General features: G+C 39.1%; 2 protein-coding genes and 1 non-coding gene across 4 annotated transcripts; 1 reads left to right on the top strand and 2 right to left on the bottom strand.

The window, feature by feature from the left end:
• The first annotated feature begins 3,848 nt into the window (after positions 1–3,848).
• LOC112088682 lies at positions 3,849–3,955 on the top strand. Its single transcript, XR_002900627.1, has one exon. It is a non-coding gene; the product is annotated as a small nucleolar RNA R71 (small nucleolar RNA).
• A 6,049-nt stretch (positions 3,956–10,004) lies between these two features.
• On the bottom strand, positions 10,005–11,862 carry LOC18022942 (secretagogin). Its single transcript, XM_006405280.2, has 4 exons — positions 11,292–11,862; positions 10,960–11,220; positions 10,553–10,798; positions 10,005–10,409 (listed from the first exon to the last, which is right to left on the bottom strand). The coding sequence occupies exons 1-4, from the start codon at positions 11,768–11,770 to the stop codon at positions 10,259–10,261; spliced, it is 1,137 nt and encodes a 378-aa protein (XP_006405343.1). The 5' UTR covers positions 11,771–11,862; the 3' UTR covers positions 10,005–10,258.
• Positions 11,863–15,399: 3,537 nt separating this feature from the next.
• On the bottom strand, positions 15,400–17,506 carry LOC18022941 (disease resistance protein TAO1). Of its 2 annotated transcripts, none has more exons than XM_006405279.2 (5): positions 16,961–17,506; positions 16,624–16,881; positions 16,265–16,525; positions 15,850–16,116; positions 15,400–15,706 (listed from the first exon to the last, which is right to left on the bottom strand). In XM_006405279.2, exons 1-5 carry the CDS (start codon positions 17,449–17,451, stop codon positions 15,601–15,603), a joined length of 1,383 nt encoding a protein of 460 aa, XP_006405342.1. In that variant the 5' UTR covers positions 17,452–17,506; the 3' UTR covers positions 15,400–15,600. The 2 variants fall into 2 exon arrangements, with proteins under 2 accessions (XP_006405342.1, XP_024014555.1); XM_024158787.1 differs by having other exon boundaries at positions 16,265–16,307; positions 16,667–16,881.
• Between the last annotated feature and the right edge of the window lie 745 nt (positions 17,507–18,251).

The raw sequence follows: 18,251 nt of genomic DNA, 5'->3' as shown, positions 1-18,251 counted from the left end.
CACAAAACCTGCAGGTTCCTGCTCTGCAGCAAGGTAATTTGCAATCTCTCCAAACCATGGGAAACCAGAATGCCGATCTATGTCAACTTGGTTGCAAAAACTCGTCAGAGCAGGTGCTCCGGTGGGGAGCAGGTGCTCGTCGAACCCAGAAACTTCTATGGCGTAAACTTGTTCATCAGGAAGGCTGTCATTTAGTGGAATGTCATCATCTATCTTCAGCCTCGACAAGTGGTCTGCAACACCATTATCAATCCCTTTTTTGTCTTTAATCTCTAAATCAAACTCCTGCAGCAAAAGGATCCATCGAAGGAGCCTTGGCTTGGCATCCTTCTTCGTCAACAGGTATTTCAGAGCTGCATGGTCTGTGTGAACAACAACTTTCGACCCCACAAGGTAAGACCTGAACTTCTCAAAAGCATAAACCACTGCAAGAAGCTCCTTTTCAGTTGTGGCATATCTGCACTGAGCCTCGTCGAGTGTTCGGCTAGCATAATAGATGACGTGGAGCCTCTTTTCTTTCCTCTGTCCCAGCACTGCTCCCACTGCATAATCGCTAGCATCGGTCATGACCTCAAAAGGTAGTTCCCAATCTGGTGGCTGGACAATAGGAGCGCTGACCAAAGCTCCTTTTATCCTGTGAAATGCCTCCAAACATGCATCATCAAACTCGAATTTCACATCCTTGCACAGCAGCTGCGTCAGGGGCCTGGCAATCTTCTAGAAATCTTTGATGAAGCGTCTGTAAAAACCTGCGTGGCCCAGAAAACTGCGAACCCCCTTGACTGATGTTGGTGGCTGCAGACTCATCATCACCTCGATCTTTGCCCTGTCCACCTCGATCCCTTTCTCTGAGATTTTGTGTCCCAGCACGATCCCATCTCTTACCATGAAATGGCATTTCTCCCAGTTAAGCACCAGATGCTTCTCCTCACACCGCTGCAAGACCCTGCACAGATTAGACAAACAGACAGAAAAGGAGCTTCCATAGACAGAAAAATCGTCCATGAAAACTTCCATTATGTCTTCAATCAGGTCAGTGAAAATCGACATCATGCAGAGTTGGAATGTTGCTGGAGCATTACACAAGCCAAATGGCATTCTGCGATATGCAAAGGTGCCATAAGGACATGTGAATGTCGTCTTCTCCTGGTCATCCGGGTGGATTGGGATCTGAAAGAAACCTGAATAACCATCTAAGAAACAGTAATAAGGATGGTTAGCCAAGCGTTCAAGCATCTGATCGATAAATGGTAAAGGAAAATGATCTTTGCGAGTTGCAGCATTCAATTTCCTGTAATCTATGCACATTCGATGCCCAGTAACAGTTCTAGTTGGTATCAATTCATTCCTATCATTTTTTATGACAGTGATGCCACCTTTCTTAGGAACTACATGAACCGGACTAACCCAATTACTATCTGAAATTGCATAGATCACACCAGCTTCTAGAAGTTTCATTATCTCTTTCTTTACAACATCTTGTAGATTCGGGTTTAACCTCCTCTGATGTTCTACAGAAGTCATTGATTCATCTTCTAGATGTATTCTATGCATGCAAAGATCAGGAGAAATCCCTGGAATGTCATCTAGTGAATATCCTATAGCTTTCCTATACTTTCTAATTTCACAAAGAAGCAAGGCAATCTCTACATTGTTCAATTCAGAGTTCACTATCACAGGGAATGTCGAATTGGGTCCTAGAAATGCGTACCTGAGCCCCACAGGAAGGGGTTTGAGCTCAAGCTTTGGAGCTCTCAATTCGCTCCAAGGTCCATCAATCAAACCGTCGGGAGCAAGTGCTCCAGGATTCAGAGCAGGTGCTCCGTCGGCTTTTTCTGCAGGTGAGCTCTCCTTGCCTTCTAAGCTCATGTACACCACCTGCCTTTGCATTCTCGTGCTTGCATTCAGCATTTTTGCAAACCCATCAGCTTCTTCACTCAAATACCCATGTTCTCCTTCAACTTTGGTGAGTGCAACTTCGAGAGGATCGATGGCCAAAACCTCTTCAGCAACCTCTTCAGCAATGCCTGAACCATCATCTATGACAAATGTCTGTCCGTCCAGCATTGGTTTCTTGTAGAGTTTATTCATCTCAAATCGCACCACCATATCTCCCAGCTGGAGATCTATCACTCCTTCTTTCACATCTATGATTGCACCTGCTGTGCATAAGAAGGATCGACCCAATATCAAAGGATCCTTGGGTTCTTCATCAAGCTCCAGAACCACAAAATCTGCTGGAATGAGTGTATCACCTATCTGAACATGCAGATCCTCAAGTATACCAACAGGGAATTTGGTTGATCTATCAGCAAATACCAGCGAGATTTTCGTCGGTTTGAATCTGGTGTAACCCAATCGCTTGGCTACAGAGTAAGGCATCAGATTCACACTTGAACCTAGATCGCAGAGAGACCTTGCAAAAAGTACATTCCCAATCCTAACTGAGAGAACAAACCTTCCTGGATCACTTCTCTTCTTCAGCACTTTGTTCTGAAGCACAGCACTGCACTCCTTCGAAACCATCATGACACTCTTTTCCTCAACAGCTTTCCCAGACACTAACCCCTTCATGTATCTTTTAAGGGCTGGTATCATCTGAACAGCATCAGCTAGAGGGAGTTTTACAGTCAAATCCTTCAGCATCTCCCTGCACTTTGCATCCTCTAAGTCCTTGCGAGACTTCTTTGGTGGAACTGGGTAAGGTACCTTAGGCGTGTAAACTCTTGCAGGAATGTTTGCTGGGGCAGGTGGCTGGAGCAGGTGCTTCCTCGTTGGCTCAGGGTGCTCCCTCGTCAAATCTACGTCTGGAGCAGGTGCTCCAGATTTTGGAGCAGGTGCTCCAATGTAGGAAGAGTGCTCCTTCGTCTTTTTTACGTCATGAGCTGGTTCCTCTTCTTGGAGCAGGTGCTCCACGTCCTTTTCCTTCTTCTTTTCTGAGACAGAGCTTGTTGGTGCAGCATGTAGAGTCTTCCCACTTCTAAGCCCAATAGCATTCACAAACTCATTCCTGGAGTTTTCACCTTTTCCAGGGAGAGTTCCAGGTGATCTCTTCACAGCTTCTGCAGTCTGAGCTACCTGAACATCCAGCTTCTTCACATGAGTCCACACAGCCTCATACTTGCCATTCAAATCATTGTACATGGTGTCCACTTTGGCATTAATCTCCATGGAAGACTTTTGCTGATTAACCAGCAGCTGTTGCATCAAGTTTTTCAGCTCATCCTGCGAGTTATTTGAGGAACTCGAAGAAGGTTGTAGACTTGTGAAAGGCAACTTCTGCTGATTTCCACCTTGAAATCGATTCTGATTGGTGATGAACTGCTTTCCTTGGAAGTTGCTGGAGAAGTTCTTTCTGAAATCCTGACTGATTCTGCACTCCTTGCTGCGGATAGACCTGATCCTGAGGGTTCTCAACATTGTTGCTTCTGTAGGATAAATTCGGGTGGCTTCTGAAGTTGTTGAAACTGCGATTCTGCACATACCCTTGTCCATTCACGAAATTTACCTCCATCTGATCATTATTCTCTGCATCTACAAACTCTTGAGCAAGAGGTGCATCACCAACCTCATCAGCAAAATGCACAGATCTCTGGTTCTCTCTCAACAGCAGATTCACCTTTGCTGTAAGCTCATCGATTTTGCTCAACTCCACACTATGAACTGCTTTGCTAGACCTGTCATACTCTTGGGATTTGTTGCTGGAGCTTGCAGCTAAGTTCTCAATCAACTCATAAACAACTTCTTTGGACTTAGTCATGAAATCGCCATTGCTAGCTGCATTCAAAGCATTCCTGTAATCCCAGTTGACACCATCATAAAAGGTTGACAGGATCTGCTCATCAGAGAACCCATGGTGAGGGCACTCTCTTCGGTACTCCTTGTACCTCTCCCAAGCTTCGCAGAAAGCTTCACCAGGTTGCTGTTTAAACGACGAGATCTTGTTCTTCAGAGCTGCAGTTTTGGCCTTAGTGTAGAAATGGTCCAAAAATGCTGATCTGCACTCTTCCCATGTAGTCAATGACCCAGGTGGTAATGACTTCAGCCAGCGCAAAGCTTTGTCCGCAAGTGAGAATGGAAAAAGCTTGCACTTCAAGAAATCGGCTGGTATCCCATTTGATCCAGTCGTGCTGCAAATCTCCTCAAAATTCTCGATGTGGTCCATCGGAATCTCAGCAGGAAGCCCATGAAAGAGGTGCTGCTTCACCAATGAGATCAGCTGAGGTTTGATCTCAAATTCTTGCCTCTGAATGGTTGGAGGAGCAATCGCAGCCCTGTTGTGATAGTAAGCGTGCGGACTGTCCTTGTCTCCAATAGCAGGTTGTGGCTGCTCCCTGTCTTGCTGCGCCTTTTGCAGCTGCTCCAATTGTTGTCGAAGCTGTTGAACCTCGACAGCCATGTTGCCATTATTGCCTTGATCGCCCATGTTGGCTTGAATAGGCCTTTGACGTCTGTTTTCTCGCTCGACTCTTGCTAGATCGGTGTTCGACAAAGAAACAAGATCAGTGCAGTTGCTCCTTGTGGATATGTTTGACATACACCTGAAACACACGCAAACAAGAGAACAAGAGAGAAAAATTAGTAAAGCCTTAGTCTGAATTTCAAACCAAAAATCAAAGGTAACGAATTGGTCCCCGGCAACGGCGCCAAAATTTGATTCTCACTGGATATACTCCTAGTTTCTACTGCAATAAAACAGTGATGTAGTTGTAATATAAAGGATTCGAAATCCAGAGGACCAGTGTTACTCTATGAATTTGTGAGGATTGAATTAAAGCTAAGACGAAAGATGGTTTGTTTTGAAAACTAAAAAATAACAGAATGGCAAACAACGATTTAAATTCAAATTAAAACAAGCACTAGACCAAAGCAATTCGCAGGAATTTCAGAGATAAGAACCAGATGACTATTCAGGACACAAGTGTAACGCAAGTCTCGAACTCAAACAGAAAAGCTTATCGATCCACTGTCGTGATCTCGATAACTTTGTCTAACAACCTAAATCCTAAACTGTCGTTTGAACCTAGAAAATTGCAGATAAGCATTAGCTAGCAGGTTTGATCTGTTCATGATTTGCCTTAACTTCAACTGTCGTTGGCTAAGGACAAATCGCTCACCAATGTTTATTCTAGCAACCTATTACACTTTTGATGAACAGATTAACCTAAAATCGCAGATTGAGTGATCAATTCAACCTAAGCATTAAGTCTAACAATGGTGAAGACAATAGATATCAAGCCCTATTTGCATCTAATCCTCTAACTCATGAAATCCTTTGAACGCTTCAATCTAGCTAAGAGATCTACTCAGACATGGAGAAAAGAAACACAGAAACAGATGGAAAGGAATTCATGAATTAAAATCGCAGAAGAGATAATAGGGTTCAGAATTCTTCTCAAAGTGTAGCAGATTTCTTCTCCCAAAAGCTTACAAGTAAAAACTCTATGGTTCAGGAAATTGTAAAAAAAAAAGCGTAGAAAGTCTGTAGAAAAACGTGATTATAAAACACAGGCGGCTGTGGGCTTTTTATTCTCTTTCTCCTCCCAAAATTAGGTAAAAGTCGATTTCCTTATTTTTCTCCCGTCTGGAGCAGGTGCTCTACGAAGGGTCCAAACCGGGAGCAGGTGCTCCGGGGCAAAAACGTGTGAAATAGCTCCTTATTGCTCAAATTCATCTCTTTTTGCTCCAATGCCTCCTAAAAACTCCAATCCTTTGATAAGGCCTCTAAGTCACCTGAAACTTCCTGAAAAGACTCCAAAAACTCCTAAAACAATTAGTAAACACAAGTTAGAATGAGTCAAAATCTCCACTCATCACCTGCTGAGCACGTTGTCTCAGGGAATCTTGTGTGTGGATGCCCAGTGATGGAGAGTTGTGATGTCCTGCCAAAATGATTGTCACTCATGCGGGATTGGGATGCTGAAACATTTCACATCTTGCACTGATCACTGACAGGATTGGCCAAAATCATCTCTGAGTACGGACCGAGCTATGAGAGTTTCTTCACTATACCAATCTGAATGTATGGTTGTTGGAAGTGTGTGAATGCTCCTCAGCTGAGGGAAGGCAGCACGATGGACAGGCAAAGGTCATAACAACACGGCTTAACAACACACTCTGAGGACCCCAAAATGAATTGTGAAAAGAAACAGGATAACGTAATCTCCTGAAAGAAATGTGTGAATGCTCCTCAGATGAGGGAATGCAGCACAAAAAGAATACAGGGGACTCAGAGTGGAGTGTGTTACTCCTGTGTATCCATCAAAGTATAGTGTCTCATGGTCTGGCGGAGAAGTAGACACTTGGTCCGAACTCTCGGGTGATTTAAGTTAAGGATGTCTGAGTCTTCCCACGGGTTGAAGCACGAAGAATGCCTGTGAATAACTAATGATGTGAAAGCACTTCGGCTGAAGGATTGGCTGCATCATTGTGCTTTCAGGTAGACTTCTCTTCACATCTGATTCTACATTGGTATTCATCTCGATCTCTCTGTACATAGGTGAAATGTCTTGTCCGTTGTTCGTCCGTAGTGCCTAGATTTGCGTGCTCGATTGTGTCATGGGTCCCTTAATGGGATTCTCCTTGTGTTGCCTGTGTGTGCTTTGCCCGTGTGTTAAATTGCTTTGTGTGTGTGATGAAGCTCATAATTGTGTGAGAAATCTATGATTCTTTTTGGGCCTAAAGCCCATTTGGTGTGGGGCTAATGTGTGTGTCTAGCTGTGCTTCTAGTTTTCCGCTGGTTTATTAGGGTCTGCTGACGTTTGGTGTGCCACAAAACCCTAATTGTGTGCGACGCATCGGAGAACTTCTGTTCACCTCGCCGATTTCATTCTGCACGACGATGCCGCGAACCACCAGACTTCAATCCTCCAAGCTCATGGCCTCTGCCATTGAAGCCTCTCGTCGCGAACCTCCGGACTCGGAGACACTTGCCTCTGCTCTTCGACGCCTCTCTACAAAGAAGAAAACTGGTCATCGTTCCTGAAAGGAACAAGTGGTCATCTCCGATGAAGAAAATAGCAGCGATGGGGAGAGTCAAAACACCGGTGGCTCCTCACACCCTCCGGCGTACTTTGAAGACCCGCGAGATCTGTTCTCCAATCTATTCGCGGAATCCAGTGATGAGGAGATGCTCGGCGGCTCCGATGATGACCGAGCAAGAGTGTGCGCGCTGTATGAGGATCAGGAGACCCGGTACCGCGCAAATCGAGCCGCTACTGTCACTCATGAGCGCATGCATCCTGAGCTGACTCGTCCTCTGCGGTATTCGCGAGACAACTTTACGTCTGCTGCGGCTCGGGGAAGGTATGATTCTCTGCGTCTTCGCTCCTTCCATGACCAGAAGTTCCTCCTACTCGACGATCCCAAGCTGGATGAGGTTCGAGGCATTTTGGACAAAGTGGACTTGACTTACACGGTGCTGGATGTGGACCCGTACTGTCCAACTGTGATTCACGAGTTCTATTCGAATGTGCCGGATTTGGAATACCGCCTTGGGACTAATCTGATCTATATCCGAGGGCAGATGTACGAGTTCACACCTGACATCATCAATCGCATGTTCCTGATCAAAGAAGATCTGCCGTCTGGTGAATGGGATAAGATGAACATCGATGAGGCGGTTCGTGTTGTGTCCGGAGGCCGAAAGAATCGTTGGGAGGGTTTTGGTTCCAAACATCTTCAACCTACGTATGGAGTCCTGTACAAGCTTTGCTGTCGTAATTGGATGCCCACGACGAATTACACCACCATGGTGAAAGACCGAGTCAAGTTTGTGGCTTCTCTCATCCAAGGCCGACGGTTCAATCTTGGTCTTCTGGTGTATGAACAGATCCTTGCCATTGCACGTACGCCTGAGCAAGTCAATCTCAAGCTGATGTTTCCAAATCTGATCTTTCAGATGTTGAAATTTCAGAAGATGATCCCAGGTCATCGTGGTGATCAGCCGCTCCAAGGGTTTCCTCTGAAGATCACACTGGACAAGAAAGCTGGAAAAGGTTCAGATGGTGACGAATCTGAAGCTCTCCCTACTCTGGCAGCGGATTTGGATCAGCTTGCACGCTGGGTTAAGCGCATTCAACTGCGTCTCAAAGGTAAGTCGTCTGACCTGGTACATGTTCTTTTCGAATGTTTTTGTTCTAAATGTGCACTCAAGCAGGGGGAGAATATGGCTCACGAGACAATGCTGCAAAGGACAAAGAGTCAGACACTGAGGGGGAGCAGCAGGGAGATGAGACAGAGAGTAAGGAGAGTGATTGAGTGTAGGGATGAGTGAATCTGTTTAACTCTAGCACGTGTTAAGCATCTCTCGTGTTACTTGTTTTGTTTTGAACTGTTTTGAACAATGTCCTTGTTGCTTTGTTTCTTTTGGGATGTCAGTTGCTTTGAACAATATCTTACTCGTGTTTGGAATGACATGTGCCTATGTTGGTTTTGCTGGCTAGTCTCTTGTGTCCTTTTTGTGTTTCTATGGCTGTGTTGATGCAGGAGGCTTGACGTGACACATTCAGACAAAAAGGGGAAGAATGAAAGATCAGGATTCTGGAGGTTGTGTGACACATCAAGGCGAGATGTGTAACACAACAGGAAGACGCGGGAAAGAGGAAGAACATGAATAACCACGTGGCAGCAGCTGAGTGGAGGTGAAGAAAAAGATTACGTGAGGAGCAAACCAAATCACAAGGAAGAAGATACGGAGGATCGTTGAAGATCTCAACAAAAGGAAAGAGTATATTCGCCAACTCAGGAGATGAAGGGGATATATATATGTGAAGGAAACCTAGAAGACGGTTGGCCGTTCACAGATTGTATTGAGAGCTTACAAGAAACTAAGAGAGAAATGTTAGGGTTCTTGGTGAGCGAACTAGGCTAGTGTGACACAACTGTTGTTGTGTGGGACTTGGGTAGATTAGGAATTGGTCAGTGTCGAATTGCAGTGTGTAAGGTCGTGTAATTCTGATTAGACAAGTCTTGAAGAGATTGTCTAAGTGATTTCTAATAAAAGAGCAAAAGGTTTTTGCATTCCCAAGTATGTGTTACATACGTCTCTGTTTCACTGGTTTTACAATAACGAAAAAAAATTCTTGCAAATGGGTCTTCTTAAATAATCGCACACTTGCTGAATACATTGACTTGGTTCTTTTATTGTATCGTTCTTTGCTTGTCATAATCGTTCCACATTAATAATGGGAGAATTTTATGCACTACATTGCAAGAAAAATGAGAGTAATTAACAAAATGACAATTTGTCCAAGGAAGCAAAATGAGTTAGAATACAATTTGGACAGTATTTTATTTGGTATACATCAATATTTGGACAGTATTTTATTTGGTATACATCAATATTCTAACGAGACTCATTGTCACTGTGGATAGATTCCATTCTATACTTTTATCCGCACCCTTTTTTCATTTGTTATTAACAATCTCACCAACACTCATTACTTAAAATAAAAACTGATCTATTGTCATTGTTCAAACTAACTCAACTCTTAATATAACATCAATTTGATGAGGATGTGTGACTTTAAGACGACTACATCAAGACTCTGAAGAATTAATGAGAATATCTGATTTTTTTAGAAGACTAGGTCAGTATTGATTTTAAGACGACTAAGTCAAATAATGTAAAGAATATTCTTATTTATCAATCCAGAATAAACTTACTTAATGTTCATATATAAAATAAAATCATAATCATATGAAAGCTATTATAATTGTTCTATTTTAAATTTAAAGAGAGAGAGATGTTTCACAGACCCTCACAGTTGTTGCACTCTTTTATATATAACACTTTCAGTTTAGAAAACTTGGAAAAAAGGAGGTAGCTAGGTCCACCAATCCCATACAACAACTAATCTGAAGCTGTCTCAAGTTTTTAGTAAAAAAGACAACTCAAATTCACAACCAATTTCTGCTTAGATCCACATTTGAAAAGGCTTGTCCAATTATGCCCCAAGATTGGGGAATTCAAGTTTCTGCACATATTATATATCTTGTTGAGCTGAGATAACAGGATTGATATGTTATTCATTCTTCCGCTTTAATGCGGTTTTGTAGAACATTATTTTAAAAGAAACAAGAGAAATATAGAAACAAATAAAACAAAGAGAGAAAATCAATTGTCACAAGATGAGCAAAACATGAGTGCATACTTGACATAACACTAAAGAGATTAACAAAACCACTAAATCAAAAGTGGAAAGAAGTAAAAAACATGTCCTAAAGAAGGCAACCAGGACCAAGTCATGATGAAAATTCACTCTGTAAGACATTCATAAATCGTTTTTCTTTTCTTCTTCAGGATAAAGCTTATTTTACCATGCATATGACTAAATTTATCCTTTTTGGTGGAGACATATGTGGTAATCTTTTCGATCGTCGCAGCTCTTTCATCAGTCCTCCTCTTTCTAACAAAAGAAAAAAAAAAGGAATCTTATAAGATTAGATTAAGAAAGAAAAAAGCGTTAAAATTTTCACTGTAAGACATCATAATTCATAAATCCTTTTTTTTTTTCTCTTTTCATGTGGTTAAGGCTTAAGAATCCCTTACGCATCCATCATGAGATTCATGAATTTGAAGAATTCATCACAGTTGAGCTGACCATCGCCATTAACATCAGCTACCCGAATGATCTTACGAACTTGCTTATCGGTAATTTCCTTCCCATCTTTTGTCAACGCGTATTTAAGCTCTGGTGCAGTTATGTAACCATTCTGGTCTACATCGCATTCCCTAAAGCCTTCCTTCATCATTTCCGCTTTCACTTGGTCCGTGTAAAGCTCTTCACTAGTCATCCTAAGAAAAAAAAAAAAAAAACAGAATGTTATTAGACTATAGAAATTCCACTATTGAATCATTGATTAAGAGAGACAAAAGCATTCTAAATCATATGATAAGATTTCACTGTAACACATCATTAATCGTTTTTTTTTTTTTTGACTTTTAAGAATCCTCACCTAAGAGTCATGAGTTCGACAAATTCATCACAGTTGAGCTGACCATCGCCATCAACATCAGCTACTCGGATGATACTACGAGCTTTCTTATCGGTAGATTCCTCACCATCTTTTATCAACACATATCGTCGAAGCTCTGCTACAGTTATGAAACCATTCTTGTCTACATCGTACTTCCTAAATTCGTCCTTAATAGCTTCCACTCTCAGTTTGTACAAGACATCTGTGCAAAGCTTTTGGACCATCGCAGCTTCATCAGGCCTGGAAAAAAACAAAATCTTAAACGAAAGATAAAAAGGATTCTTGCAGGTTCATTGAGCACAAAAACAAACCAGTTACAAGAGTGTTCTCCAGCTATGGTCGTTACACATTTCAAAGCTTCGACCCATCTCTGCTTCACTTCCTCTGTTTGGTTTTCGCAGGTTTTCTCGAAAGCGCTCCCGAAGTCACCGCTCTGTGTGCGTACATGGAACGGATCAACGTCGTAGAAAATAGGCATCACAATCTGTTCCTTATCTTTTCTGCACTTCAAGATTTCCACCAGTTCGTCCAAACACCAGATGGAAGAAGCGTAGTTCTTCGAGAGCAAAACCATCAAGACCCTCGATTCTCTAATCGCTTTCACGAGTTCATGTTTGATCGTATTGCATCTCTCCATCTTATCATCCTTGTACATTTTGATTTCCTTCCTTAAAAAGTGATCGTGTAAATGACTGAGGAGTCCTTTACGAACATCTGGCCCGTTGAAGCTTGGAAAGACATCGTATCTCTTAATATAAGCACAAGGAGAAGCAGGAGAAGAAGAAGCCATGAGAGAGATAGAGCAAAAGAGAGTTTGAAGAAAGTATAGCAGTGGTTTGAGGAAACAAGCTTTCTTAGTTCATCTATATAAGCCAAACGGGTAAAGAGGAGAGGAAAATTCAAAGGAATTTTCGTATGAGAACTGTACTGGAAACTACTGGCTTGTTTCAAAAGTTTGTTTTCTTTTGTTTTTATAGCCGCCGAGGAGAGGACCACTGGCTTTGACTAGAGACTGAGAGAGAGAGAGAGAGAGAGAGTAAACAGAGAGGTTGAAGAAAGTATCTATCACAGTGGCTTTGGATAAGATATCTATGGAGCCTGGAGGAAGAAACAAATCCCTTCTTTATACATCTGAAAGCAAAATGCTTAAAGACCAAAGACATTTGACCACTGGCTTGTTTTTATTTTGTAAACCGGAATATGAATTTGTAAATTGAGCTCAGAGATAAAAATATCAGAATCCGACAGGAGATAAATTAGAAGAAGACTAACTAGGTAGATTCAAAATGAGGGTTCTAAACCCCCCCCCCCCCCCCCCCACCACCACCACCGTGAAAAGATTCAAATTATGATTCTAAACCCCCTTCCAATTGTAAATTTGGTTTGATAACTAAACCGACTTTTAATTCGTTTGAAAATGACATAATACTTGCTGCTTCCACTACTCAAAAGTCTGTACTCCGCAACTCAAGTATCATGTTATTTTCCTCGCAGCTGAATGCAAATTGAATCTTGCTCGACTGCTCGTAGTCCCATCCTCTTCATCGCATGATTCTCTTTTGTGTTTATTCAAACAATATATCTACATTTTTTTTTTAGATTACCGAGAGGTTCTGGGCCCGAAGCCCGTATTCCCCAAGCTTCAAACAATATTTGTTTAGCTAATCAGAAGAATGTCTTCTGATCCTAATATGTGAACTTAATATGAATTGGTTAATATACGATTTAGGAGGACATTCTTAAATTTGTAAAAATGATTCCTAAAAAGTAAGAAGGCTTTCGGAAACTCTAAATTTAGGAAGCATCTATAAATATTGGAAAAGGTTCATACAAATTTAGCAATGTCTTATTTCATAATCAAGAAACAAGAAAATGACCACCTAAATTTTGAAGAATGTTTTTTTCAAGGGTTTCTCAAGGAGTTTTCTTAAGATGTTTTTAAACCCTCGAAATTTCAAAAGATTTACAAAGCATTTCTAGTGCTCTAAGAAGCTTTTCAACGTTTTAGAAAGCTTTTATAAATTTTTAGGAATGCTTTTCTAAATGTTAAGAAATTCTTATTACGAATTTTATGAAGGGTTTATATATGTTTCCTAAGAGTTTCAAACCCTCTAGAAACACTAATAGGTTTGCAGAGCATTTCTAATGATTTAGGAAGCCATTTTAAACTTTTCGGAACGCTTTCCTAAATGATAAAAAGTCTAACTAAAAGGATTTATGAAAGTTTTTTTCAAAAATTTATGAATTATATATGAATATTTCTTAAGAGTTTAGAGAAACCATTAATATTAAAAAGGTTTACAAAGTTTTTCCTAATGTTTTAGGAAGCGCTTCCGTCTGTCAAAGTATTAAAACCTAGCGACAAGATGTTCTTCCTGCTCCAGTTAGTTTATATGGCTAGTAGCTGCAATGAACTCACTGTAATCAATTGTCCTACTGTTTTCCACATCAGCCTGGCCAATACAAGAGCTCGTCACTGAAAGCACACAATAATTAACTTTCATTTTGTAGCCAAATGAGATTAGATTTTACCGCTTCCATGAGATAATGGATCTCTGTGTCTTTCAAGGTTGATCCATATTTCCTCAGCCTAGTTTTGAGTTCATCAAACTTAATAGCGCCGCTGTTATCAATATCCATTGCCTGAAACAATTATCTTAAACCAGCAATCTCTTCTTCCGAGAGGCTCTCAGCTATAAAACCTGATGACCCCAAAAAAGAAAAAAAAAAAACACAAATAGTTTCAAGAGAAGTGATGCATAGACCATAGAAGATACACGGGTTTGTGAATGGTTGCTAAATGATTAGGAAATTCCACTCAATGTAGGTTTACAAGCTTTACTAATGTTTAATAAAATATATCTGACATTTTTAAAAGAGTTAGGATGTCTTTCTGAACTTTTAGGGAAATCTTCATAAATGTTTATAAAGATTTCCTAAAATTTTAACCATATAAAGGTCATTCCATCAAAAATAACGCCTCAGCTGGTTTCTTGGCACAATCTCTCTAGATCAAGATTTAATCATTCGTGCCACCTTTTTTTTCTTTTCTTAGAGAATGAAATATCTACAAGAAGAGCTACTGTCAATCAAAAGTTCATGAGAAGAGCTGCATATCATAAGTTCTATGGTTAATTTTTGTTTGTTTCCTGCTACTGTCGACCACAACTTCTAAATCATGATCAAGATCAAACATAGAAGACTAATGCAAGAACCCATCAAAGACAAAACCATAACAGTTTGAATCTAAATCATGTAAAATTTCAGAACCTAAGTGATCTTTCAAACCAAAACTCTACATTCTTCAATTCATATTCAGAATTTATCACAGATTAATCCAACAAGGAGTTAGATTCTTTACTTTTCGTGTGTTCATAGCCTAAGCGATCATTCAAACCAAATTTAACATTACAAAATTTGGAACTGAATTTTTCAACTTACGAGGGTACTATCAAGAGTGGCAACAAGGATGAATTTCCCATTAGGAGAGAATTTGGCGAAGGAAACATCATGAGATTTATTATCAATCGGAGTCTTGAAGCAAGTTCTTTCTTTGGCATCCCAGATTTTGCAAGAACCATCATTGCTTCCCAAAACAATCCAATATAAATCATATTTATAATTCATAGAACTAAAAATATATATAAAAACCGAGTTAAAAATATTTTGGTAGCTAAAATCACTAATTTTAAATCATAAATATAAACCAAAATATATTTTTATACAAAATGAAAAACATAAAAAATAAATTAAAAATTATTACATACATTTATTATAGATTAAATTTAGAAAACTATTTATAAAATATTTCATGATAAATAAAATACTGTTGAAATACTATTTATAAAATAAAATACAAATTTTAATAAATATTTATAATATAAAGTAATATGAACGGACAAGTTAAAATTATAATTTTATAATCATAGTTTTTTGAGATTAATATGAATGGACATGGTAAAATTATATTTTTAATAATCACAATTATCTTTGATATTATAAAAAAATTTACAAAAAGCAAATTATATCTAAATTAAAAAATAAATATTTTTATTTATTAAAAGAATTTATCTATAAAAATAATTATATCTAAACTCAAAAAACGTAAATTATATTACGAAATTCGTTAAACAAAGAAAATTTCTTGTGCAAACGCACGGAATTAGAATTTAGTTTAGTTTTAAAACGAGATCTCGTTTTAAAATACAGTCTCTTGCTTCCTCTTGCGATAAAGATCAGGAATCTTTCTTCTTGTGATTTGTGAGAGACTAATCGAACGTTGACCTTTTTCTTTGACCAAATTTTTACCGGTTAAACTTGTGTCGTTTGAGTATTTTTCAACTACCCTAGACGTCTTGGCGGCCAATTTGTAGTACATTATATTGAAGAAAAAAAACAAGAGAAATATAGAAACAAATAAAACAAAGAGAGAAAATCAAGTGTCACAAGATGGGCAAAACATGAGTTCATACTTGACATAACATTAATTGAAGAGCTTAACAAAGCAACCAAATAGAAGGTGGAAATTAAAGAAGTAAAAACATGTCCTAAAGAAGACAGCCAGGTTCAAGTCATGATGAAAATTTACTTAGACATTCGTAAATCGTTATTCTTTTTTCTTCAAGATAAAGCTTTCACCATGAATTTGACGAATTTATTCACTTTGTTCAAGACATCTGTTGCAGTCTTTTCGACCCTCGCAGCTTCCTCATCAGCCCTCCTCCTTCTAACAAAAAAGAAAAAAAAAAAACAGAATCTTATAAGATTATAGAAACTCCACGACTGAATCATCGATTTTTAAAAAAAAAGACAAAGCCGTTTTACATTATAAACAAAGGCTTTATCTATAAAGGGTTAAGAATGTCTCACTCAGCCGTCATGACTTTGACGAATTCATCGTAGTTGAGATGACCATCGCCATCAACATCAGCTCTTCGGAAGAAATTACGAATTTCCTTATCGGTTAGTTTGCTCCCACTATTTTTCATCACATATTGAAACTCTGCTGCAGTTATGAAACCATTCTGGTCTACATCTAAACCCGTAAATAATTCCTTAATTTCTTTCTCTTCCTCCCTCGACAGTGTAACATCTGTGGCAAACTTTCGAACCATCGCAGCTTCTTCATCAGCCTCCCTACAAAAATTAAAAAGACACAAAAGCGTTCTAATTAAATCATGATGAAAATTCAATGTAAGACACACTTTTTCCTTCTTCTTTTTTCCTTCAGGTTAATTAAGGTTTTTTTTTTTTTAAAAAAAAGATTTAATTAAGAATGCCTCACTTAGCTATGGTAAATTTGGCAAATTCATCATAGTTGATCTGACCATCGCCATCAACGTCAGCTTTTCGGATTATCTCATCAACTTCTTCATCGGTTACTTTCCCCCCATCTTTTGTCATCACATATCGAAGCTCTGCTTCAGTTATGAAACCATTCTTGTCTACATCGTATTTCCTAAATTCTTCCTTCATATCTTCCACTCTCAGTTTGTTCAAGATATCTGTAGAAAGCTTTTCGCTCGCAGCATCTTCATCAGCCATCCTAACAAACGAAAAAAAAAAAAACTTATTTTTATTAGATTGCAATAAGATTTCACTGTAAGACACTTTTTGTTTTCTTGGCTTTTAAGAAACCCTCACACAAGAGTCCTGAATTTGGCAAATTCATCATAGTTGATCTGACCATCGCCATCAACATCAGCTACTCGAATGATATCACGAACTTGCTCATCAGTAAATTCACCCCCATCTTTTGTCAACACATATCGAAGCTCTGCTGCAGTTATGAAACCATTCTGGTCCACATCGCATTCCCTAAACTCTTTCTTAATCTCTTCCAATCTCAGTTTGTTCGAGACGTCTGTGGAAAGCTTTTCCACCATAGCAGCTTCATCAGTCCTGAAAAAAAAAAACAAAATCTTAAACGAAAGATAATTAAAAAAGGATTTCTGCAGGTTCATTGAGCTCAAAAACAAACCAGTTACGAGAGTGTTCTCCAGCTATGGTTGCTACACATGTCAAAGCTTCGACCCATCTCTGTTTCACTTCCTCTGTTTCACCTTCACAGGTTTTCTCAAAAGCGATCCCGAAGTCTCCGCTCTGTTTGCGTACACTGGACGGATCAACATCGTAGAAAATGGGCATCACAATCTGCCCCTGAGCTTCTCTGCACTTCAAGATTTCCACCAGTTCGTCCAAACACCAGCTCGAAGAAGCGTAGTTCTTGGAGAGCAAAACGATGGACAGTCTCGCTTCTCTAATGGCTTTCACGAGTTCAGATCCGATCGTATGGCCTCTCTCGATCTCCTGATCCTTGAAAATCGTGATCTCTTTCCTTGCAAAGAGATCGTGTAAATGACTGAGGAATCCTCTACGAACATCTGGGCCGTGGAAGCTCGGAAATACATGGAGACTCTTAACCTCAGACGAAAAATGAGAAGAAGAAGAAGAAGAAGAAGAAGAAGCCATGAGAGAAATCCAGCAAAAGAGAGCGTTTAAAGAAAGTATAGCAGTGGTTGAGGAAACAAGCTTCCTTGTGTATATATAGAAGCGAAATGCTTAAAGAGGAGAGTAAAATTCAGAGGAATTTGTATGAGAACTGTACTGGAAACTACTGGCTTGTTTGTTTCAAAGGTCTTTGTATGAAGTCGTTGGCGGCTCTTAAAAGTTTGTTTTTTTATAGCCGCCAAGGAGAGGACCACTGGCTTAGGCTAGAGAGTAAAATAAAGGTTGAAGAAAGAAACATGTCCCTTCTTTATGTTATATTGAAGCAAGAGTGAATTTATTGTATATCAATGGTTCATAAAAAAAATTAAGTTTATAGCATCGATAAATTGATAATTAGGTAACTAGCAAAAAGAATATATTGTTTTATCCAATTCTATCCTTCTTATTTTGTTTATTTATAAAATTGCCAATGATTTAATTTTTTTTTTTCTGATAGATTATATTGGAAATACTGTTCATCCACAAACGGGTAACATTGTCCATAAACGTCCGATGACACTATTCATTACCAGAAATCTTCTTGTTAACATGCTAACAATAATTAACATGATAACGTTTATTCTGTTAACGTCTAATATAAAATGTTAACATGCTAATATTAATATAATGTTATATAATTAGTTAACATGATAATAATTATAATAACATATTATATAAATATTAATGTGTTTAACACTAATATCTAGTATTTATAACATATTAACAATAATATCTGATACTTTTTGTATGTTAACATATACAAATCAGAATAGTATGTGTGC

Source organism: Eutrema salsugineum, unplaced genomic scaffold (assembly GCF_000478725.1).
Source record: "Eutrema salsugineum unplaced genomic scaffold, Eutsalg1_0 scaffold_14, whole genome shotgun sequence".
NCBI classification, from domain to species: Eukaryota; Viridiplantae; Streptophyta; class Magnoliopsida; order Brassicales; family Brassicaceae; genus Eutrema; species Eutrema salsugineum.
This window is presented reverse-complemented; position numbering and strand designations above follow the sequence as displayed.